Below are 22579 nucleotides of genomic sequence, written 5' to 3'. Positions count from 1 at the left end.
GCATGAAGGGAATGCCGTTTTGCAAACACAGAGGAGGCTCTGACGAGGCTCTCGCTCACCACCCTCCCCTGTCCCTCCTACAAGTCAAGCCCTCGCAAGCGGAGCATTTTTTCCTAGATGTGCAGCCTTTCCTTAAAAAGAAAGACATTTTTTTACAATAATTCCTCCTTAATGGCCCAATTTAAGCGATACCCGTAGCGCTGAAGCTTTCTGACCCTCAGAAAAGAGCCTTTTGCTTTCAGCTTCCGTTTGTGGGGTTTTTTTTTCTCACCTGACAACCCGAGAGACGGCTCTGATCCTGCGACAAGCCGTTTGCTTGCTAATTCTCACCAGAGAAAACAAACATAAAACCAACCCACAGCCAAGCGCTGACCCCGGGCGTGCTTTTAAGAGCAGTTTGCAAAGGAACTTGCCAGCCCCTCGCGGGTGCCTGGTGCAGAGGCTGGACACAACTCATCGCAGCTCCCACGGCAGAGCCCGGTGCCACCCGCCTGCGCTTATCTTGGGCTCGGCAGAGGAAGAAGAGGGAGACGAGGAGGAGAAGGGTGACACGTTCCACGGCTGTCCCAGGGAAAGGTGGGAACTGGGATGGGAGATCAGGGCAGGCGCGGGGGGAGGATCAGCCCTGGCTCTGCATCCGCAGCCCCCCGCATCTCCTGGGACCCCCCCGGCTGGGCTGCGCCGCTCCCCAGCTCCCTGACCCTGAGGCATGGGGGTCTTTGGGCTGAGCTCTGCTCCCCGATGGGCCAAATCCTGCTGCTCGGGGCCATCCCTGGCCTGCGGTCGGGGTGCTGGACACGTCCGCACGTTACAAACGGCTGCCGTGCAGCGCCCGGTGCAGTTTCTCCTCCTGAAGCGAGTTGCAAAGGGAAAGTAAAACCCCAAAAAACCTCCGCCCCTCCGGGTAATTAAATTTAATTTCCTTTGAGGTTTGCAGCCACCCAGCCCTGCAGCCGAGCTCGCCGGGGCAGCCGGCAGCGCGTCCTTCCCCACCGCGCTCTGCCCCACGGGGACCCGGGGTACCCCGGCATCCCCCCGGCATCCCCCCGGCACCCATCCCGGTGGAGGGTTGGGCTGGGGATGAGAGCGGCAGCGCGGAGGAGATCACCCAGAGGCGGAGGGTGCGAAGGAACCGCGAGCGGGAGAGGAAGTTGCTGCTGGACAGTCGCTGGCTCCGAGGGGTTTTGCACCTCTCTGGCTGCAGGGAGCTGGCTCGGCTGCCATCCAGAGATGCACCGGCGCGGGGGTCCCTGGCGCCCGCCGGCACTGCTGGCGCTGCTCTGCCTGGTGCTGCCGGCCGCGGCCGGCGGCCAAGGTGAGGAGGGGACGCGGTGCCGGGCTCGCCGGGAGGATGGAGGCTCGCTCGGCCTCGTGGTACAGAGGGGAGGCTGGCGCTGGGTGAGCCCTGCTGCCCGCGCTGGGGCTGGCAGCGTGCGCAGGCAGGGCAGGAGGGATGCACCGTCTTGCCGCTGCCTGCCCGGGGAGCTGGGTGCCGGGGAAAGGCTGGCACGAAGGCATCCACGGGCACTCAGACTGCGGGGTCACGGGCAGCGAGCCGGGCTCGGGGTCCCTGGGGAGGTGGAATGGGGCGGGGTGGGGGTTTTTTTGGCTTTTCTTCTTTTTCTGCTCAGAGCAGGTAATGCCGGGACGGTTCTCACGCAGTGCCGGTTCCCCTTTGTGGGCAGCGTTGCTGCCTGCAGCACACGGGGCTGGTCTGAAAGAAGTCACTTCCCCACCGGCGCAGCACCCACACCCCGCAGCCAGCCCTGACCTTTCCTGCGCCCAGAAACGCAGCTTTTCGAGGCCAAGCCTCTCCGCTGAACAAACACAGCAGCTTTCCCCCACGACTTCAGTGGAGCTGGTGGTGGCTGAGGGTCTTCTTCCTAAAACCAGTGACTTCTGCACAAGGGGAGCGGAGAAACACCCGGGTTTGGGGGCCAGCTTGGTGCCCGGAGCATCTCCCGGCCGCATCTCTGTATCCCCCATCGTGCCGCCCTTCCCTGCTCTCGGGGAGACCAGGCGAGCATCGCCTCCACCCTCCCTCTCTCGCCACCCTAAGATGCGTCTCCCGGCCCCGTTGCCCACCCTGATGGTGCAGGGCTGGGGCGGGGGGCACTCGCTGCTCAGGGGTGCACGAGATGGGGGTGTTGCTTGCTCGAAGCAGCAGAACCTGCAGCCACCGTGGGCTCAGCTGAGCTGCAAAACCTCCCCGCAGGCGCTGGCGTGGTAAACCTGCGGTGTGCTGCACTGGCCCGGCCCCAGCGCTCGCACCGGCTGTAGGCAGCGGGTTACGATCACACCTCCAGGCTGCGGGGTTTATTTTTGCATCATTTCTTCCCCGACTCTGCACACCCACTGCCCCGGCACCCTCCATCCGGGGCAGCTCCAGGAGCCCAGGGTGAGGGCACGAAGGTGCCCTCACATCTTTCTTGCGGTGCTCGTTGCCTGCAAAGCAGCAGTAAGCAATAGTCCCGATTTCTTGCAGGTGGTTTAGTACCTGGGGGTGGTGGGAAGGGCCCCTTTTGCAAGGAGCTGCAGGTCCCAGGTGTGAGCCATCGGGGTGGGAACGGATAAATAGTGCCTGCTGCCCAGCCTGCTCCTTCCTTTCCCCCGGGGAGGATGCTTCTGCCTTTGCTTGCTCCGACCTCTCGTATTCCTAGAGCTGCTGAGTATAGGGGTGTCCCCTCTGCACCCCAGGGCCCGGGGCGGGCAGGCGCCCTCACGCCTGCGGCTTTGCAAAGATAAGGTTTAAGCTGGAGCTGCTTGGGGTCTGCTGGCCGTGCCAGGAGATAGCAAAGCCGGTGGCTCCACAGTTGCCCTCCGAGCAGGGCTCGGTGCGCGGGTTGATTTCACGGAGGCGAAGCGGAGCCGGGGGCTGTGGGATGGGTGGGCTAAGCCGAGCTCCCGCAGGCTGACGCTTGCCTTGATGGCCGTGTAAGCCGGGCTTTAGCGAGGGCTGCAAGATGGGTGGTTGTGCAAAGTCCACCCACGGCTGAGGCCACCCCGACCACACGCGGACGTGAGGAAGCTGCAAGGCCGTGCGCACGCTCGGCCCCGGCGCCTGTGGGTGTTCGTTTGTTTTAGGGGCTTTTTTATCTCGCCTCTGCCAGAGCCCTTGACATCCGGGGCTGCGCTGAGAAGAGGGAGGCGAGCACAGAAACTCAAGAAAAAAGGGGCCAGGGGGAAAAAACTCCTTCTGTTCCCCAGGCTGGATGGAGAAGGAAGGAGCTGGGGCACAAATGAGCACCAGAGGCTGTGATCAGGGGGTCTGCAACCACCCCGGCTCTGGGCAGGGCAGAGGGTGTTGCATGAGCACCTGCAACGTGCGGCCGGAGCAGCGGCTGCAGAGGGAGCCAGGCTGGGGTGGTGCAGAGAGAAGGGGTACCCCCAAGATGGGGATGGCGGTGGGGAACCAGGCTGAGCTCGCCCCTGGGGAGCAGGAGGGACCATGCTGGGGGCTGCGGGGCTGGGACATGCGTGGGCTCCAGCAGCCGTGCCGCCTTGCCAGCCACGGAGCATCTCCCGGGGCCGCGGGCCCTCGCTCACCCCTCTCCGCTTTAGGACCCCCGGAATGCCGGGAACAAGCCGTGTCTGCCAGCAGAGCGCTGCAGCTGCTGCCGGAGAAACCCCCGCAGGGGTGGGCGAAGGTGGAATGGAGAGTGGTACTGGATGCAGGAGACCAGTGGCGGATCCTGACGGCTGAGAAGAATGAAGCAGCCTCATCCTCCGTGGGTCCTTTTTCCGGGAGAGCTGTTTTCCAGTGGGAGACCCTCTCCCTGCGGATCAGCCCGGTCAGCCCGGCAGACAGCGGGGTCTACAAGGCAGATTTTGAGGACACATCGGGTGCCGTTACTGCCCTGTGCTTCCGCGTGTGGGTGTGGGGTGAGTAGGCAGGTGCCCATCACCCCGACACCGTGTCCCCCCCGCCCCCTCTCACCAGCTCTGTCCCCGCAGAGCCCGTCCGCCAGCTGCGCCTGGAGGCACGCATCCTGCACCAGGAGCAGGGCCGGTGCAACTTCTCGCTGCTCTGCACCGTGCCCGGTGCCGACAACGTCTCCTACAGCTGGTCCTGCAGCGGGGACCTCCCGGGAGCCGTGGAGCACCAGCCCTGGCTGCACCCGCAGGTCCACGGGGACGCCGACCCCACCGTCTGCCACTGCAACGCGAGCAACCCGGTGAGCTGGAGCACGGCCAGCACCGATCTCGCGGCAGCCTGCCGTGCTGCGGCCCCAGGTAATTTACCCTCAGCTCCGTAAAAGCAGCATTTAGGGGGTGCACAAACCACACCGCTTCCAGCCCTCTCTTGGGGCCCTTCATCTCCCTGCCCGGGCCAGCGAAACTGCGGAGGACGTCACGCTGACACCAAAATGTGCCCAGCTTCCCCTCCTGGGGGAGGAAACACAATAGCCGAGCACGGGTGATTTAACCGGGGCTGAGGTTTTCTGGCCAGGTCTGTTCTCTGCGGGCTGTGATGGAGACTGCGTTTAGAAATGGCTCGAGGCTCTGCCCGGTGTCAAAGGTCTCCTCTTCTCCTCTCCTTCCTCCCCAGGGCTTTTCAGCATCGTTCCATGGTGGGCAGTGGCCACGTCGCTGGGGCTGGCACTGGCCATCTCAGTAGCCCTCGTTGTCACCTGCTACTGGTGGAGGAAGCGAGGAAAGGACTCCCCGGGAGGTTTGTCCCCGGGGTCGGTGCAGTAGCTCGTGGGACGGGCAGCCGTGGGGTTTTGGCTGTGCAGCCCCTGCCCCCCTCCTGACTGCTCTCATGCTCCTGACGCTCTCCGCACTGGCCCTGGGGTTCTCCCCCCTCCGGGGGCTGGTGCAGGATAAGCCACCGGGCGCTGTCACCCCCCTGCCAGGCGCTGCACAGGGCACGAAGTCTTTGCCCATCCCTGCTGATGCGGGGTGGTCCAGGTTGATGAGCCAGATGAAGCATCCCAGCAGCCCAAGCATCAGTGCCCAAACCTGGAGACCTCGTCCCATGGGGTCTAGAGGACACTTTGGGTTTGGACATTCATTTTATTCTGAGCTGGGGCATCCCTCCCCAGCCCCTGCCAGGTGCCAACAAAGTCAAACCTCCCCGTTGCCAAGGGACCTCTTTATCCCTCTGCTTTGCTTTGCTTGAGGGCTGAACCCCCCCAGTCTGGGGGCTCCAACACGTCACCCGTCTTACGCTGACCCTTCAAACTCCCCCAGGACACGTCGAGCAGACGCTGACTGACTACAGGGAGATGGGCAAAGCCCGAACCAGCCGAGACCCCGTGAGTGCCGGGGGTGTCCCTGGGCATCCCCTCCCCGCGCTGCCTGGAGGGAGGGGACCTCTGTTTGGAAATGTCTGTCACCCCGGGTTGCATCCTTTAACCAGCTTGGGGTTGCTTTCTCCCCCAGAATGGGACCAGTGAGGCCACCACGCAAGGAAACACCATCTACGCTGTCATCTGCACCAAAACGCCGGTAGGATCAGTCCTGTGCTGGCGGTGGGGACTGGAGCTGCCCCGTGGGCTTGGCTGGGCAGCCCCTGAGCTGGATGCATCCATGGCAGCCGCCAAGACCACTCCTTTTGCCCAAAATTTGTTTCTTTTTGCACATCTCGACTGTTTTTCCCTGGCAGGGACTCAGCCACTCTCAGGAGCCCGAAAGCCGCACCATCTACTCCACGGTTCAGCCCACCAGGAAGGTGAGGTTGCCCCGCTGTGACAGCAGCCCCTCTGCAGCGGCACCGAAACCCGGGTCCCCTCGGTTCGTCAACCGGGTGCTGGGTTCACCGTCCCGCTCGTGCCTTGCCTAATGGCAGGTTCTCGCTTTGCTCCACAGTCTCCTTCTCCCAGGAGGAAGAGGCTGGACCCAGCTTTGGTTTCCACTGCCTACGTAGAGGTAACGGGCACCGGGACCGGTGGGGAGATGAACCCTGGGGATCTCCGAAGCTCATCGGCTTTTTGGGGCCGCGGTGTGCTAAACCCCACTCATTTCCTTGCAGGCTACGGGGGGTTCTAGACGCTGGTGCCCACCGTTGCAGACCTTGCCCCCGGCTCCTGCCGGCCACCACCTCTCCTAGTGCCACGGTTGCCTCGGCAAGACTTTTCCTTCCCTATGGGCATCTTCTGGAGAACCCAGAGACATCCAGCACCCACCAGCACCCCAGCCGGCAAAGCCGGGGGCTTGCTCGGGATGGGAACACTCAGACATGGGTTTTTTCAAGGACGCAAACCCCAGCTGCGCCTTCCTGCGAGGGAAGGAGGAAAGACTCGGTGATGGAAACCTGTCTTCGGAGGAGATGGATGTGGAATCGGACAGGCGGGGTCCTGGGGGAAGACGATACGTGTGATGTGCCTGTGTTTAGTGCCAGCCTGTGATCTTGTGGGGTTTTTTTTTTAAGTCTTGACAGGTTCGATACACCTCAGGAATTTATTTTTAGGCGCGAATATAAGCTGAACTGCATGAGGCAATTGTGGTGCTTGTTTAATTAGCTTAATTGGCTATTTATAGCCTGAAATGTACCTTGGGCATGGGGAGGGAGTGGGAATTGCCTTGTTTGTGGCTCAGGAACCTCTGAAGCGAATGGGGTCTCACGTGGAGATGCACTTTGCAAAGTTTCAGCCGTGTGTTGGGTAGAGGAGAGGTGGCCATGGGCATCGGCTTCGGGCAGGACGGTCCCTGCACCGGCTGGGCTGGGCACGGCCCCGGGTGCCCCACGGCGAGCTGAGACCAGAGACGCCGCCGGGTCCCTTCCCACCTAAGTTATCCCATGCTCCTCCAGCATGAGTGGCCCTGGGAGAAGGAGGTGGAGAAAGAGGGGCTCCAGCTTCAAAGATCTTCCCAAAGGCAAGATCAAGGGCTTTTCTTTGGGATTAAAATGAAACGTGGCACTTTGATGGCAGCGTGGGGAGCGGCAGCGGCTCCCATCCGAGTCCCTGGATCAAAATAGCTTTGTGGCTGCTCCCTGTGAAACGAGCATTAATTGGGATCGTTAACCGAGAGCTGCACTGGGAGGCTGGCACGGGGGAGGGAGGGGGTCTCTGGCTGCCACAATGAGGGAATTTAGGGGGCCAGGCTGGCGCGGATGGGGGCTCAGGCACAGCGGGCACTGCCGCTGGAGCCGGGCTGGTTTATGCCATCCCAAGCCCCATCCTCTGCTTTTCACGATGTGCAGGTGTGAGCGGAACACTTCTTGCACCGTAACGGCATCCCCCTCCGCACGTGGCAGTCGGCATTGATGGAGAGGCGGCAGCGGGGTTTGTGGCCGGCTGAATTCAGTGGGAAAAGTTCAGGCACGATGGAGGGGATGGAAATCCTTCGGCGCAGGCGCTGGGGATGCGGTGGCCGTCCTTGCTGGGCTGGGAGCCAGGGCTAAAGCAGGAGCCGCATCTCAGCCCTTTGCAGCCCAAAACGCTGGGTCCCGGCGCTCCTGACGAGCGGAAACCTCTGAAGGCGACAGCACCAAGCCTGGGGGCTGCCGCATCCATCAGCACGTTGGGCTCCTGCCGAAGCCACGCTCCATCCCGGCGCTGTAATTTATGCTAATGACCTGCTTTTGCATATCGGAGATAATTTGCAGCGCTTGCTGCAAGCGCTGAGGCAGCACTTTGCTCCCTGCCAGGGAAGTTTGCTTTCCCATCTCCGCCGGTTTCTATCGGCACGGTGTAATCAGGAGCGGGGACAAGCTGGCGGGTGCTCGGCACCGCGGTGCTACCGGATCGGTGCCAGTGATCCAGGCACAGCATCATCGCGCGGCTGCTGGCGTGCTTGTACTAACGTCGCCCCACGCTGACATCGGATCTCCTTCCCGATGGACTGGGACCGCTCAGGGCTGAAATGAAACTGGGTCAGGGCTCAGCGGGTGCTGCCGTCGCCTTTTGTTCACGGCCAGGGTCAGCCCCGACGCTCCTCGCTCAGGGCCGGGGCGGCGCGTGGGAAGACGCCGGCGGCCGTTTGCCCCCGATGTTTCGCTGTCCCGCGCATCCCTCGGCCGGTGCCGAACAAAGGCCCTGAAACGTCGTCTTTCAGGAAGGAATCCAGGCCATAATTAAAATCCTTCCTTTTAAGCATCTGCCCTGGTCGGAGGCCAGCGCGCTGGGGCCGCAGCACGTGCTTTAGCATCCGCAAGTCATCCGTCCCACCTCCTTCCCACCTGCACTGATCGCCCGCAAACCGGGGTCACGGGGGCACCCCGAACACCCGTGCCGGTGGTCCCCGCTCAAGCTGGGGTGTTCGATGGTGTGTCGGGGGGCCAGACCTCGGCGAGGACGCAGACCCGGCTTTGCAGGTGGAGAAATGGGAACCCTGCGGGGTTGGTGACGGCAGCTGAAAAGGGGAGATGTGACCCTGGGGTCTGCGTTTCGTTTAGGATGATGGGGTGACCCACGGGGGGGGTCGGGGACCCAAGTGGTGCTGTGCATGGTGGCCCCAGGGAGGTTTGGGGTTGCTGCCTGTTCTTGCCGGCCGCCCGTGGGGCGGCGTCACCAACCCTCCCTGCAAAGTCTTGGGGATTTGCAAACCCTCGGGGCGGGTGACTTCTTCTCGAGAGAGAGCCCGGAAGCGAAGGAGGAACCGTGGTGGGTTCCCTCTCCCAGCGCCCCGCCATCCCCTTTCCTGCAGAGTCCCCCCAGCCCTGGTTTTAGGGTGGCAGGGGGGCTGCAGGCTTGGGGGGGACGGTCCTTGGTGAGCAGCTGCCCAACGAGAGGGATTTCCACCTCGGGGTTCGGGTGCGGACACAGAGATAAGATGGCGGCAGGGCTTACAAGGGTGCTCCTCTTCCTCCTCTTCATCGTGCAAGGTACGGCGGCGGGTTCCCCCGGGGCAGAGGTGCTGGGTTGGGGGGAGATGGCTTTGGGGATGGTGGGGGACCTTGGCGATGTGCCGCGGGTAAACCCTCCCTGTCCCTGCTCTCTCCCCCCGGCTTTTCCCATCCCAGCACTGTGCTCGAGGTGCGATCCACTGGCTCCCTTCCCGTGGGAGCCCCCGGCATCGCCACCACCAACTGGGGGTGAGGGGCTGCTGTGGGTGAGGCTGGAGGGGGGGGTGAGGACTCCAAAAATGAAAGCAAAGTAAAAAAAAAACCAAAACCCTTCACCGGGGGATCTGGGCGGTCTCGTGCTTGGGGTGGGGAGGCGGAAATCCTGCCACCAGCTGTAGGGCTTGTCCCCGCAACGTGCCACCAAGGCTGAGAGCGCAAAGGCGTTGGGAATTAGTGAGCAAAGGGGTTATTTGCATTTTCCATGTGTCTGGGAGGAATCGAGGTCCCCAAGCGGGGATGAGTCCCAGGGAGGGGTGGGCTGTGTCCTCCTGGTCAAGCAGCACCGCTCTCCGCTTTCTTGGCAGCCTGGGCATGGCACGGTCCATCATCGGAGGTGGTTGGGGCCGTTCGTGGGGTGGCATATCTCAGTCCCAGCCTGCAAAACCAGAACTCCTACCACCAAATCCACTGGCGGCGCAACAATTCCGTGAAGATCGCCAGCCGGAATGGTGGGGCGAATGTCCAGTACCCCAACAGCACCTACAAGGGGCGCCTGGAACTCTTCCCCAACAACACCCTAAAAATCAGCTGCCTGCAGAAAAACGACAGCAGCATGTACCAGGTGTACCTGGAGGACGAGGTGGGCAAGGAGCACATTGAAAACATCCTCTTGACGGTGTACGGTGAGCTGGGAGGATGGGAGGGTTGTCCCAGCGCCCCGCGGGGGGACAGGGGGGCTGTGACATCCCGCTGCCTCTTGCAGATCTGGTCCCGAAGCCCACTGTGGATGCCAAAGTGATCAGGGATGAGCCGACGCGGTGCAAAGCCACCCTGAAGTGCTCGGTGGGGCTCGAAGGGGTGACCTACGAGTGGATCCCCCCCAGCAAGTTCCTGCTGGAGGGTGCGGGTGCCTCTGAGCAGCACGTCTCCTTCGACCCCTCGATAGAAACCTACATCTGCAAAGTCAGCAACCCTGTCTCCTCCAACAACGCCTCGCTGACCTACAGGCACCCCTGCTCCTGGACAGGTATGGCCCGCGGTGCACGCACGAGATGGCAGAACTCGGGTGGGATGGGCTGCAAGGTGACCTTGGCTTTGGAGGGTCCCCAGAGCCGTGGCGGTGACGCTGAGGACAGTGGGTCCCTGCAAGGCTGGAGGTGGCCCATGGGTCAGGAGTGGTGGGTCCCTTTTCCCCCTGCATCGTGGGCTGGTGGGTGGCAGGAGCCCATCTGGGGAGGGGGTTGGGGTGTCCCCTGCCAGGGCTGGGCAGCCCACAGCCCTCCCCACACCCCGGGTCTCCCTCTGCCTCCAGCTGAGTCCTCCGCTGCTGCATCCTGCACCACCACCAGCGTGCTGGTGGCCCTGGGACACCACCTCCTCCTCCTCTTCCTCCTCACTCTGGCTTAAGGACGCTCTGTGGTTGACATCTCTCCTTGTCTCATCACCCCCCGCCGTGGGACCAGTGCCTGGATGAGGTCCCCAAACCGGCTGGATGCAAAAAGATGTGGTTGCTCACGGGAACCATCACAACCAATGACCGTGACACCAGCACCCACCCGGTCTCACCCACAGCCACCTGCTTCCCACCAGCCCAGGCTCTGGCCGCTCTACCGCTGCCTTCAGGGTGGCTCCGTGCCTCAGTTTCCCTCCTCACCTTTTCTGCTTTGCTTTAATCAGAGGTCACGTTCTCCAGATCTGAACAAAATGGGGATGAAGTCTGTTGCAACGGTGTTTCGAGAACCCCGGCAATGTCAATTGGTAAATTCATGATTAACTGCTTGGAAATCCTCCTCTCCCCGGCCCCGAGATCTGCAGGGAGACCCAATCTGAAGCCTTCCCCAGGGCTCCCCATGGATTTGAGGGATCCTCGGCCACCGCCTGCTGTCAGCGATGCCCTTTACGGCACCGATGAGCAATGTGACAGTGCAGGGTGGTGCACGACGTGTTTAGCCTGAAACCGGTGACACCAGCACGGGTGCAGCTGGGCGCTGCCCAACCTCCAGCTCTGGAGCACCGGAGCATCTCGAGGGGGCAGAGCTAAGGTGGCACCTTTGGGAGGGTTCAGCAGGGCGAGCATGGTCCCTGCCTTCAGAAATGTCTGCCTGTGTATTCATTAAATTAATTTTAACCTTAAACCCCACATTTTTAGATGCCTGTTCTGCATTATCCTTTGGGCTGGGGTCGGCCGCAGTGGGTGCTCGGGGACGAGGGGGATGATAGAGGGAGCTGCGTTTCCCCCCCAGCACCCTTGCTGGGGACCGGAGCCCTTCCACAGCTGTCTCCCATGGGAGAAGCCGGCTCCAGATGGTGGGACACGGGCCCATTGGGGTGGGAGGATGTCTTGTGAGCGATGGGGATGGTCCCTCAGCCTGCAAGGAAGGAAGGGGACATGTCTCAGGGCCACCGCGGCCCTGGGACGCTGCTGCTCCTGCCAGCTCCAGCAAACCAGTCCAAGAAAGGGCAGAACTGGGCTCTACCCTCCCTAAAACCCAAGAGGCATCACTTTCCAGAGCCATCTTTAAGCAAAGACTCCTAAGGCCAGATTCATCAAAGGGTCAACAGGGACCTCGCCGGCTCGTTTGAAAAATCAGTAACGAGCACGAATCGTTCCCGCTCCCGGGTCTAATGAGCGGCTCGGGGTAATTCCTGCCGGGTGGCTGATGGTTTTAGCACCAATGTATATTTTTGCAGAAATCCTCCCCCCCTTGAATGGGTCTTGATCCATTCCCATATGGAGGTTTGGGGTTCTTCTGCCTTTCTGCCCTTCTGACAAAATCCAGGATGAGCGCTGAGCACCAGCATCATCATTAAACCTCCTGCGATGAATAAATATGGAGCCCGGTGCTGTGCTTCAGTCATCTTTCCAACCAGGAGACTTCAGCCTGAGCTGATGGGGAAAGTAAAGGCATTTAGGCTCATTATTTTTGGTTAAAGGAGGTTTTTCTGTGACTGCTTGTATGTCTTTCGTGCTTCCTGGAAGGATTTTTTCTTGAAGGTTTTGCTTGTTAAATAATTTTTCCCATTTCTCCTGGCCGGTGCCAGCCCAGCCTAGGACATGCTGCTGTGGTAGTGCCCCATGGGTGATACTGGGGTTTTATGGCTTTCCTGGACCAGTTTGCAGTCAATGGTCTTCTCCATGCCGGCACAGCCTGCACCCAAGCATGGGGCACCCATCCGTGGCAAGGGGAGGGTTGGGGACCATCCTGCTGCCCTGCCTGGGGGCCTGAGCCCATCCACCGCAGACCTCCCTCCTGACCACCGGCTCTTCGGGTGGGATCTGTGCCGGGGCAGCTCTGCAAAACACCCCAAGGCGATGTCTTCGCCCCTCCATCATCTGGCCAAGCGCTCGGTCCGGGATCCGGCTGCCTCCGGTAGGAACCACCGCTGCATTTCAGCTAAGCCGAAGCTCCTTGCGTGTGTGAGGTGAGAAAAGGAGCCGAGTCCCCTCGTACTGCTCTTACTCATCTTTTCTTTTTTACGCCTCTGCTGAGCTCTTCCCTTCTGTGAACTGCTGATTATTGGGAAATGGCTTGGTTTTGGTGTTTTGTTTTGTTTTTTTTCTCAGCCAGATGCTTTCCGAGCGGGAAGGAGCAGCCTAGCTCAGGATGCTAGGCTGGTTTAGTGTGGTTTTAGGCTTTTTATCATTAGAAATAATTTAATGGCAACAAAACTCATGGAGGTCTCGGAGCTTGGCTCCACTGAAAAGCGGTGGGATATAAGTTCACCCTTTATTTCCTTGTGGCACTCAAATTTGGTTTAAAACAGCGGAGGAATTCCTGCTTCATGCTGTCGCCTCTGCTTTCCTCTGAAAACCAGAAAAAGCAACGAAAACTTGAAGAAAGCAATAGGAAAAAAAAAAACCTTCTCCCATTTTAAAGCTGCGCGGGCCGAGCGCCGACGGAGGTGAATAATTCATTCCGCTAAAAACACAAAAACAACCAAGCTTTTCTCGCCCCTTTCCAGCAGCGGAACAAGCGAGTGGTGGTGTCCCCGGCTCTCCGCTGAGCGCGGGAGGCTGCGGTCCCCGCTCCGTCCCCACCCGGAGGGACGCCAGCGGGAGGGGGGACCGTCCCCGTCCCCGAGCACTCGCTATGGCGTTGAACAGGAGCCGATTGAAGTCCAGATCCACCTCCCTGAGCACTCAGCCTGAGAACAAGGATTGGGCTTTTCCTCGCTGGGTTTTTAAAGACCACCCATACTCCTCCTCGCTGTACATCCCGTACAGTCCAAAGCAGGGGTATGCGTTAATTCCAGAATATTTGGGGCTTTCCCGCACCGGTGGGCATTGTGGCCGCGAGCACCGGTGCACATGGGCTCTCTGGGTGAGCTTCGTGCTGGGTTCCAGCCCCACGGTGCTGGGATGGAGTGGCAGCGGTTGGGATGCTGCCACGTGGGGGGAGCAGCCGCCCACCTCCGCCCCCGCTGCGGTAGCAGGGTTTGAAGGCTCTGTACAGCCCCGGGAAGCTGTTACCGTACGTGAAATGATTTTCTTGCTGGTCGTTTCCTCTTCTTTTGGGGTCGAGTTAAGGACCCATGGCAGGATGATGCAGTTCTGGTACGAACTATAAATCGATGCTCTTGCTTCCTTCTGCAGATCTCTTGGGCTGTCTCCGGTGAAGCATTCAGCAGCACGACTCAGTGCTTTGAATACTTTCCACTCAAGAAAAAAAAAAAGAGAGTCATTCAGCCAAAAACAGGAAACACATGGCCCAGGGCAGCGTCTCGGATTTGAGTACACCTGTTCTTATAATGAGCCCGGCAGCAGATATTAACTCCACTGCCGCAGAGGCTCCATGAACCGCGGCATGGGCTGCAGCGCGTGTCTCTGGCTGCTGATCTCTCTCGGCCGGGTTTGGGGTATGTATGTTTTCCTCTCCGTGAAATACTCTGTTCGGATTGTTTGGGGATTTTTGTCAGCTATTAAGACCTTTAGAAATCGCGAGCTGTGTGCCGGGCGGACGGGCAGATCGAGTATAAATATTCATATAGAAGATAAATGGCTCGCAACTCCAAGCTGGATGCGCGGCGCATCCCTAATATGCTCCTACTAGTCAGGCTGAGGGAGGAGAGAATAAAAGACGATGAATGAACAAAGATGGTGATGGACAAAGTGTAGCTGCAATAGTGAAGCACTCTATCACGTGTTTTAATGGGGTGTTAATAGCACTGACCACATAATTTACTACCAGATGTGAATTGGGGTACTTGAGATGAAGGTCCTCGGTGGATTGTCTCACTCTCTGCGATACCGAGCGTCTCGGATCAAGAGGTGCCGGTGGGCAGGGAGATGGTACCCCAGCAATAAATGTGTATAAGACGAGTGGAAAGGGGCTGGCAGCGGGGCAACGCCTGTTTTCTGGGTGCCCGGAGAGCCCTGGCCAGCTGCGGGTGGTGTCCTGGGGACAATGGTGTCCTGGATGAGTCAAAACCCCCCCCAGACCAGCTGGTCAGGGAGCAAGGACCACCCGGACCCCCCAGGGCTCCTGGGTCCTCTCCTCCCAGCCCGTCAGCAGTTACGGGAGGATGCTGCAAAATCGGTTTTGGTGGTACTGAGCCTGCGGAAAAGCACTCGGGTGAGTCGGGGTCCCTGAGCAGAGCAAAGGGAGCTGTGACTAATCCTGACCCTCTTCTTGGTGCCAGCCTGACGTCTGTTCCCCCTCCCCGGGGACACTGTGTGTCCCCGCAGCCCCATCAGCCCTCTGCCACCGCAGCCGTGTAATTACCGGGTGTAAAACGAAGGGCTCGACCAGGAAACCAGAGGCTTTGGCAGAGCTGGGGTTTCTCCTTGGCTCTGCTGGCTCACTGTTACTAGAATACCTGCCTTTAAAATCCCCCCGGGGTTTTCTGCTTAGCCAGCACACCGAAAGTCCCACGAGCCCAATACCTGATGCGAGGGCTGCTCCGGACCCAGCGCTGCGCCGGTGCGGATCGCTTGCCTTCCTCCAGCCCCTGGGCTTCAGCACGGATGCTTTCAGACCTCTTTACGTCCCTTCTCCTGCAGCCTTGCTCCAGCCGAGTCGTCTTCCCGGCAAAGGAGACGCTCCTCGCCGGGGCAGAGGGTTTTTCTAACGTAATGTAAAAAGGGCTTTTCCATTTGGTAATTAATGAGGAGCCTAACCGCTGCGTGTCAAAAATATACGTTGCTGAGAAAATACAGCATCCGCCTGCTTTACAGTAAACGTATCAGCAGAAAAATGTATGAGGCACCGGGTCAGCCGGAGCTTCTGTGGGATGACGGCCGTGTCCGCATGGCTGCCTCGATGCTGGGGAGACGTAGTCCTCAGGGACAGCTCAGAAACTGCTGTGTTTTGTGCCACGGCGGGGAGGGGGGGAATAAGCGATGGCACTCGCTTGGGATGGTGGCGGGGAGAGCGTTTGCTCTGTGTTTTTTACTGGAACCACATGTGCTGGAGGAGAGGTGGATACCGGGCATATCTGGGCCTCCCCAGACCTGTTCTTCTGGGGCTCCCCCTCTTTTCTTTTCCCCTCTGGGGCAAAGCCTTACCCCGATGGAAAGAAGTCGGTAGGAAACGTGGGGGTGACACGGTGGGGTCCCTTCCACGCTGCCGGCGGCTGGCAGCTGCGGTGAGCTGGCACCTCTCCCCGCGCTGTTTCCTACAAAAACAAACTTGTTTGCCCGGGGTTGCGGGCAAATATGAATCACTGCCCGGCAGCACACGACAGGAAAGGGTTTGGGGGAGAAGATCCTCCCGTGTGCTCTCCAGGAAATCTGGGTGGCTGAGATGCTTTGGGACGCGTGGGAGATGCTCGCGCCCCTCTTAAGAGCACTTTTCCGTGGCCACCAAGAAACGCACCTGGGACCACCTCGACCAAGAGGAGGACAACCTGGGGTTTGCACTTCCCGCAATTTCTACAAGAAAAGTCCCACCCAAGGTTTCTGGAGCTCAGGCGCTCGAGGGAGGTGGGTGCCATGACGTGCACCCAGCTGCAGGCTTTGGTCAAGAGCCACCGAGCACCGCTTCCCTCTGGACTGCCCTGGTGTCACCGGGACTTCTCCAGGCTGGTTCCACCGCTGCCAGCACCCCGCTCCCAGGACCAGCATCCCCACCAGACTGGGACCGCAAGCGTCTTCCCCTGCTCGAGGCAATCCCGCTCCATGGGATGATGTTTCACCGTGCCGGCTGTCATCGTGCCAACAGAAAGCCCAGAGCCTTAAATCAGGATCCGGCCATCGTGCACAGCGGTGCCTGACACAAGAGAACGCTGAGGCTGATGCAAATGAAGACTCTCTCGCCTCGCTCCGCGAAGGCGAGGGTGGGGAGGAAGAGCAGAGGAAGGCTACGCTTCCTCTCCGGTTCCTGAGCCGAACCCTCCACCCGCATCCTTCGGGGTCGAGGATGTGGGGCTGAGGGCTGGGGGTCACTCCTTCGGTTCTGGGGGTGGTCCTGGGGGGTGGGCACGGGGCAGAGCTGAGCCCCTCGCGCGACTCGTGTTCCCACCCGCCGGCAGCGGCTGGTGCGGGGTGCCGTGGATAACCCAGAGCTTGAAAACGCGGTTAGATAATCTGTTCAATTTTCGACCGATTTATCTCACGCAACCCAAGCCGTCCCCAATCTGTGGATTACCAGGGTGGGTCCAACGCCGCCGCCGGCTACTGCAGCTCCGCGGGCATCCGCGCTCCTCTGGCAGAGCCGGGATGGGGGGACGGCCTCGCCGAGCCCCCCGTGCCTCCCTGCCTACCTCAGCCCTTCTCTCCGCTCTCCTCCCAGGCATGGGCCGCGGGGCGAGGGAGACGGTGCTGGGCACCCTGGGGAAGGCGACGATATTGCGGATCCCCCCCGAACTCCAGGACCTCACCCGGCGCTTCGGGGCGGCCATGTGGAAGCGGGACACGGAGGACCCGCAGAGTAAGCTCGTCATTCTCAAGTACGTGGATGACAACTACACCAACTACCTGCAGGGACAGACTCGCTTCCACAAGTTGGACTTCTCCCTGGAGATCCTGAACACCAGCCGGCAAGACAGGCAGCTCTACGAGTACACCGTCAGCAAGGGGCCGGAGGAGAAAGTCTGGCAGATACAGCTGGAGGTGTATGGTGAGACATGCTGCTCGGGGAGGACCGTGCTGGATGCTCCCAGCCTCTTGCGGTGCCGGGAGCGGGTCTAGGAGGTGGTTGTGGGGGGTGGGAGATGCCCACCTTGATGTCAAGGTGCTGCAGTGAGTCCAGGACCCTCTTGCAGCCCCATCTGGGTAACCCCAGGAGCCTTTGGGTGCGTGCAGACCGTGTCCCTCTCTAATGCCATTTGCAGGGGGTCCAGGGGCAGACCGGTTCCTCTCCATCTCCTGGGGATTAAGGAGAGGCCAGCAGGATTTAGGAGAGGTCAGGCAGGGACCAAGGCAATGTTTGCATCCTTCCCCAGACACAAACCTTTGCCCCCCGTCCCTCCCTCTCTCCAGAGCCGGTGTCCGATCCCAGCATCCAGATCCTCGGCTGGGCGCTGGCCAACGGCAGCTGCACCGTCACCCTCAACTGCACGGCGGAGCGAGGGGACAACATCTCCTACAGCTGGGGCAGCCAGGACACCAGCACCTTGGGGTTCTGCTCCCACAATGGCAGCCTCCTGCACCTCTCCTACCCCCTGCAAAATCCAAGCATCGCCTGCGCCTGCACGGTCAGCAACCCTGTCAGCAGCCGGGTCGTCCCCTTCAATTCCTCCGAGTGCAGCTACGAGCAAGGGGGTAAGTCCCCAGTTGCTGACCCGGCTCTCTCCAGCCTCCCAGTCCTGCTCTTGCTTTGCAGGGGACTTTTTCACGCTGCAAAAGGAGCCTTTTGCAAGAAAAGCGGCTGCTGCATCACCTGCTCAGGGTTGCCCCGTCCTTCCCGTAAACGCCGGCTGTGGAGCCGTGGGTCCCACCTGCCTCCCTGGCCAGCCCGGCCACCACGCTCGCCGCGCCCCCGTGCTCGAGGCTCATTTTAAATGCATGAGACTTGTACACCGGGTGGTTTGGGGAGGATAAAACCCCTTGGTGACAACTTCCCCTTCGGAGGCTCTCGGGACAAAAGTCACACTCTCTCTCATGAGGGGTTTTCTAGCACTCCCTCGTGACGTGGGGGACTTTCACCAGGGTCCGGTGGCACGGTGGCTGTCCCTTTCCCTGGGGACCCAGAGGCGAAGTCACACCTCTGCTGGGGCTCTCACAGTGACCTGTCCTGAGAAAATACCCCCGTGGGAAAAACGGGTTGGGACTCTTGCTTAGGAAAGGGAGATGCTGAAATGAGATGCTCCAGGGGGGTTTTGGGCTTGTTTCTCACCCCCTTGCCCCCAAAACCCTTTGTACCGAGGGACAGCCCTGCACGGTGTCACCGTTAGTGGTCCAGGAGCGGGACCACCCCGGGTGCCTCCCCGCGGTGGGAGCCCGGCTGGTGGCTGGAGCTGCAGAGCTTCGTCCTAGGGCCCTTTTCTCACACGCCTGCAATGCAAGGGCGTTGTACAAAGGGGTTGCCTCCCTGCAGGCCTCCATAAAGCCACCGGGGAAGTTTTTAGGGCTTTATCTAGCCCCGATCTGGCCCCCAGCAGGTTTTTCACTGACTGTTGCAGTCTGGAGGCGATTAGAGAGAGCTCTGCTCAAGGGAAGCATTTCCTGCCCCTTGTTTCCTGTTCTATCAACATCATCAGCCCAAAATTAGGTGACGAGATGAAGAAAGATTTTTAGCAGCCCGTTCTGCTCAGCTCTGGGTGACCCTGGGCCCCAGGGCTGGTGGCTGACCCCCTCCCTTCTCTGTCCCCCATCCCAGGCAGCGCCGGGCTGAGGATGGAGCATCTCGTGCTGATGGTGGTGGTGCCCATCGCCACAGTGGTGATACTCGCCGTGCTCTTCATGGTCACCCATTTGGTCATGCCCATCGGTGAGTGACGTGAGGGAGGGGTGCTGGGGCAGTTGGTGGTGCGTGGGTGGGATGAGCCTTGGGGGGGGGAACAGAAGCTGCCCCCAGTCAGCCCTGGTGAATGTTCCAAGGGGCTGATCCCCGCAGGCACCTCGTCTTGGGAGTACCCTGGCCCTTAGGAAGGAGCAAAACGTGTTTCTCTTGAAGCACAGAGTAGAAGGCAGGAAGGAAACCAGCTTAAAAAAAAAAAAAAACAAAAACAAAACAGAAGAGAAAAAAGAAAAAAAGGAGAAATGTGGCTGCATGTGATTTCCAACGCTTTACCCGGATGATGGGCTTCTGAGATCTTATTGCACGGTCTCAAAGGGAACTGAATGATCCCAGCCCAAATTCGAGAAAGCATCATCTCCGAGTGCCTCCGCCGGGCTGTGCCCCCCCTCTCATTCCCTGTCTAGCGACATATTTGCAAAGCTGACCTGTGACAGCCAGAAATCCTCCAACCACGGCCGGGCAGCGATAGGGATGCAGCCGGGTCCAGCCAGTGGGCACCGTGCTGGGGATGGATCCAGCATGGGCTCACACCCTTGCTGGGTGCATGGGAGCAGGATGCAGCTCGCAAAGCGCTGGGGTCCCCCCCGGTCCCTGCACCCCTTGCAACTCGGTGACTTGCTTATCCCCCCCCCCCGCAGCCAGCCAGGAGCAGGAGCCCTCGCCGCCCACCGAGGACAGCGTGGTGCACACCATCTACTCCCAAGTGCAACGGGTGGAGGTGAGCCACGACCAGCGTGACCCCCGCCGGCCTCGGCACATGGGGGAAAAATGCTCCTTTGGCGATGGAAATGCTCTTGTAGCGATGGGACCCCGAGCACTGCAGCCGGTGGGGAGCGCGGGCACGACCGGGGTTTCTTGGGTGGGGGTCTTGGACAGCGGCAGCCTGGCTTTGGGCAGCAGCACCCAAAGCCCCGGGTCGTTGCTGGGTGCCTCCTCGCTGGTCTGCGGCACCCTCTGTGATGGGCTTTGGCCACTGGGTGTCAACACAGCCCCACGGCTGGGGAGGGAGAGGGTGAAGTTGTGGCTGGGGAGGGGCTGGGGTGGCCGTGGGCTCCCCAGGGCCACTCATCCCTGCCGTTCCAGGAGCCAACCTGGTCGCCATTAATTTGGGAATCGCTGGGAATAAGGTTGGGTGCTGCAGCTTCCCCAGCCCCCAGCATCCCAGGGTGGCTTTGGGGACAGACTGTGGTTTTTTCCCCCCCCTCCCCGCGTCCTGCTCAGCACAAACTGGGGAGGAAATGGTGGGCCGACGTAGGGTGGAGGGAGGGAAGGACCCCCGTGGCGAGCTGCCTGCCGCTGCTCATCCTTCGCTCTCCGTGCAGAAGCAGAAAGTGCCCCCCGCCGCTGAGCACCCCTCCTGCACCACCATCTACGCCGCAGCCACTGGCCTGCCCCCGGATACGGCCCCGGCCCCTGACAGAGCCCCCCGCCCCCTGCGCAGCCCCTCGACAGAGCCTCCCACCCTGCAGGGCCACCCACCCCTCTCGCAGGTAAGGGTGGCTGCCCCCCACAGTCCTCGCCCCGGCTGGGCATTGCCGCGGGGCACCCCATAGCCCCCCCAAACTCAGGCACCTCGCCGACCCCTTTGCTTCCCTGCTATTTGCTGCAGAGCCCCGACAAGGAGCCCACGACAGTTTACGCCAGCGTGATGATGCCCATGGCCTGAGCCATCCTGAGCCTTCCCTGAACCCAGCCCGGCCCCCGCCTCTGCTCGCCGGGCACCGACATCCACGTTCCCGGCTGGAGGAAACCCCGCTCATCCCTGGGGAATGGGGGCAAAACCCTCCGGCACGCGCCAACCCCTGCCGCAGCCGAGCTGGGGCTGCAGCGATGGCCGCGGAGGTGGGGGACTGTGGAGCAAAGAGCAGGGCAGGAGCAAGGCAAGAAATGTCCCCGGGCTGTGGCTAAAGGAAGCCGGCAAGATGCCGAAGCACCGGGAGAGGGTAGAGGGGCTCTGGATGCGACCCCGCAGCTGGGCATGAGCGAGGGAGAATCGGCGCCTTGGAGGGGAAGGCTCAGCCCATCAGCACCGCGGTGCAGCAGCGGGAAGCGTGGCCGGAGCAGGTTTGCATCCCAACCTCATCCCTGCCGCGTGGGTTTTCACCCCACGGCCTCATCCTGTGGCCCTGGCTTCGCTAGAGGGAGCCCCCGGCTCGTGGCAGCCGGTGACACCGGTGACGTGGGTACAACAGCAGCCGGGAAAAAATCAGAAGCCATTTTTTTTTTTCCCCTGACTTCTGCTCTGCAACGTGTTACGAAATGCCCGGGTTTTGGCCCAAGTGGTGAAGAAAGTTTTGCAATCCCCTCGGAGCTGAGCCCTGCCCAGCACCCGCCCAGCCCCGGCCGGACCCCCCGCACCGAGGGCACCGGCAGCCCAGGCCCGCGCCTGGGGAAGCAGCCGCGTCCCGCAGCACTTTTCCATCCCCATCCTTTTCCACTGATGACTACGGGAACAGGCGAGGATCTTCCAGGTGGACGATTTAAAGCTGAATTTCTGGCTGAGAGGAGGAGGCAGCCCCTGCCCATGGCCCGGCCACCCCCTGCCCGCGGCAGCTCCCGACTTCCCTGCAGAAATACCCAGCGTGGGGATGCTGGAGGTGGCCTGGAGGAGGAACCAGGGCTGTAAAATCTTTCCAATCCCTCCCCCAGTCCGAGCTATTTTATAATCCCAACATAACTCAGCTCGTACAGCAGGTCTGATCTCGTGTGCCGCTGCTAAGGGAAAGGAAAATAAATTTATAGTAAAGCCTTTTGGAAAGGTTTGCTGGAGGAGTGTGTCAGGGGCTGGATCAGGCTTCGGGGGGGGAGAGAAATCAGTGTTTTTGCACCTCCCTAGCTTCCTTCTTTCGTTACTATAGAAAATCAGCTGAGCTGCTTCTTTGGAAAAGTCTGCCCGCAATGCAACCACTTCCCCCAGGAGCATGGGCAGGTCCAGGGAAGGGCAAGGTCACGCTTGCCCTCGTGCCTCTGAAATGGTGCAAAAGCCCCAAATTCTGGCACTTGCTGCAGGATGGAGCTCAGTGCTACCCGTGTTGCAGAACGACGGGGTACTCTGTGATGTGCCGTGCGTCCAAACATCGCAGCCTGCCCCACGGCTGCGAGGAGACGTCAGATGCTCGATATGGGGAAGAGTTCAAGTAAAAATGGTAATATTAGCATCGAGCCGCGATGCCACAGACCCCACCCCACCGGCTCCCAGGTGACGGTCGGAGGAGGCAAAGGTGCCTTACGGGGTGGCAGGGTGTCTGTGCCTCTCGTCTCACCCCCCTGCCAGGGTGCTGCGAAAGAGAGGAGCTCTTCTTAGGAGTTCAGTGGTGTTAATGTTTTGGTATTGAGCAACAATGCCGTCCCTGTGCCAACGGATCCCATCGCCCAGCCTCGCGCAGCATTGGGGCAGCGCTGAGGGGGGACAGCAGCCCCCGTTCCCTCGCTGGGGTAGAGGAACCAGGACTATTTTAAAGCCCAACATCCCCAGTTGGCCCAGCGTGCTTCCCCTACCTGAATTTCAGTATGATGCCCAGAGTCATGCTACTTCTCAGAATAATCCCAAGTAGGGAAGCGGCTGCTTCCCTGCAGTTGTCATTCAGCTATCCCGTCTATGGAGGATGGCGTTTGGGGGGATGGAGAGTTTGGATCGCAGCATCCCTCATGGAGGATGCCCCGGTGACATCGGTCCATGGGCACCAGTGTGCTCCTGGGCGCTGAGCCGCGATGGTCTCCACGACACCCC

The 22579-nt window shown here is 60.7% G+C and overlaps 3 protein-coding genes across 3 annotated transcripts; all 3 read left to right on the top strand.

Moving 5' to 3' along the window:
• Positions 1 to 531: 531 nt before the first annotated feature.
• Positions 532 to 6443, top strand: LOC142094040 (natural killer cell receptor 2B4-like). Its single transcript, XM_075175866.1, has 10 exons — positions 532 to 576; positions 1205 to 1315; positions 3562 to 3882; positions 3955 to 4233; positions 4550 to 4672; positions 5194 to 5258; positions 5386 to 5451; positions 5609 to 5674; positions 5812 to 5871; positions 5975 to 6443. The coding sequence occupies exons 2-10, from the start codon at positions 1231 to 1233 to the stop codon at positions 6050 to 6052; spliced, it is 1143 nt and encodes a 380-aa protein (XP_075031967.1). The 5' UTR covers positions 532 to 576; positions 1205 to 1230; the 3' UTR covers positions 6053 to 6443.
• A 2130-nt stretch (positions 6444 to 8573) lies between these two features.
• LOC142094295 (CD48 antigen-like) lies at positions 8574 to 11085 on the top strand. The gene is made up of 4 exons (XM_075176296.1): positions 8574 to 8770; positions 9316 to 9633; positions 9714 to 9977; positions 10263 to 11085. Exons 1-4 carry the CDS (start codon positions 8719 to 8721, stop codon positions 10355 to 10357), a joined length of 729 nt encoding a protein of 242 aa, XP_075032397.1. The 5' UTR covers positions 8574 to 8718; the 3' UTR covers positions 10358 to 11085.
• A 48-nt stretch (positions 11086 to 11133) lies between these two features.
• On the top strand, positions 11134 to 22360 carry LOC142094293 (signaling lymphocytic activation molecule-like). Its single transcript, XM_075176291.1, has 8 exons — positions 11134 to 12373; positions 13545 to 13807; positions 16681 to 17007; positions 17370 to 17651; positions 18709 to 18819; positions 19488 to 19567; positions 20172 to 20339; positions 20459 to 22360. Exons 2-8 carry the CDS (start codon positions 13744 to 13746, stop codon positions 20513 to 20515), a joined length of 1089 nt encoding a protein of 362 aa, XP_075032392.1. The 5' UTR covers positions 11134 to 12373; positions 13545 to 13743; the 3' UTR covers positions 20516 to 22360.
• Positions 22361 to 22579: the final 219 nt, after the last annotated feature.

Source organism: Calonectris borealis, chromosome 29 (genome assembly GCF_964195595.1).
Source record: "Calonectris borealis chromosome 29, bCalBor7.hap1.2, whole genome shotgun sequence".
In the NCBI taxonomy this organism is placed as follows: Eukaryota; Metazoa; Chordata; class Aves; order Procellariiformes; family Procellariidae; genus Calonectris; species Calonectris borealis.
This window is presented reverse-complemented; position numbering and strand designations above follow the sequence as displayed.

Coding starts and splice junctions, on each gene's coding strand:
- LOC142094040 (XM_075175866.1), top strand. CDS start 1,231: ATGCACCGGCGCGGGGGTCCCTGGCGCCCGCCGGCACTGCTGGCGCTG. Junction 4,234..4,549: donor CTGCCGTGCTGCGGCCCCAG/GTAATTTACCCT, acceptor CTTCCTCCCCAG/GGCTTTTCAGCATCGTTCCA. Junction 4,673..5,193: donor AGGAAAGGACTCCCCGGGAG/GTTTGTCCCCGG, acceptor AAACTCCCCCAG/GACACGTCGAGCAGACGCTG.
- LOC142094295 (XM_075176296.1), top strand. CDS start 8,719: ATGGCGGCAGGGCTTACAAGGGTGCTCCTCTTCCTCCTCTTCATCGTG. Junction 8,771..9,315: donor CCTCCTCTTCATCGTGCAAG/GTACGGCGGCGG, acceptor CTTTCTTGGCAG/CCTGGGCATGGCACGGTCCA. Junction 9,978..10,262: donor GCACCCCTGCTCCTGGACAG/GTATGGCCCGCG, acceptor CTCTGCCTCCAG/CTGAGTCCTCCGCTGCTGCA.
- LOC142094293 (XM_075176291.1), top strand. CDS start 13,744: ATGAACCGCGGCATGGGCTGCAGCGCGTGTCTCTGGCTGCTGATCTCT. Junction 17,652..18,708: donor GTGCAGCTACGAGCAAGGGG/GTAAGTCCCCAG, acceptor CCCCCATCCCAG/GCAGCGCCGGGCTGAGGATG. Junction 19,568..20,171: donor CCCAAGTGCAACGGGTGGAG/GTGAGCCACGAC, acceptor CTCTCCGTGCAG/AAGCAGAAAGTGCCCCCCGC.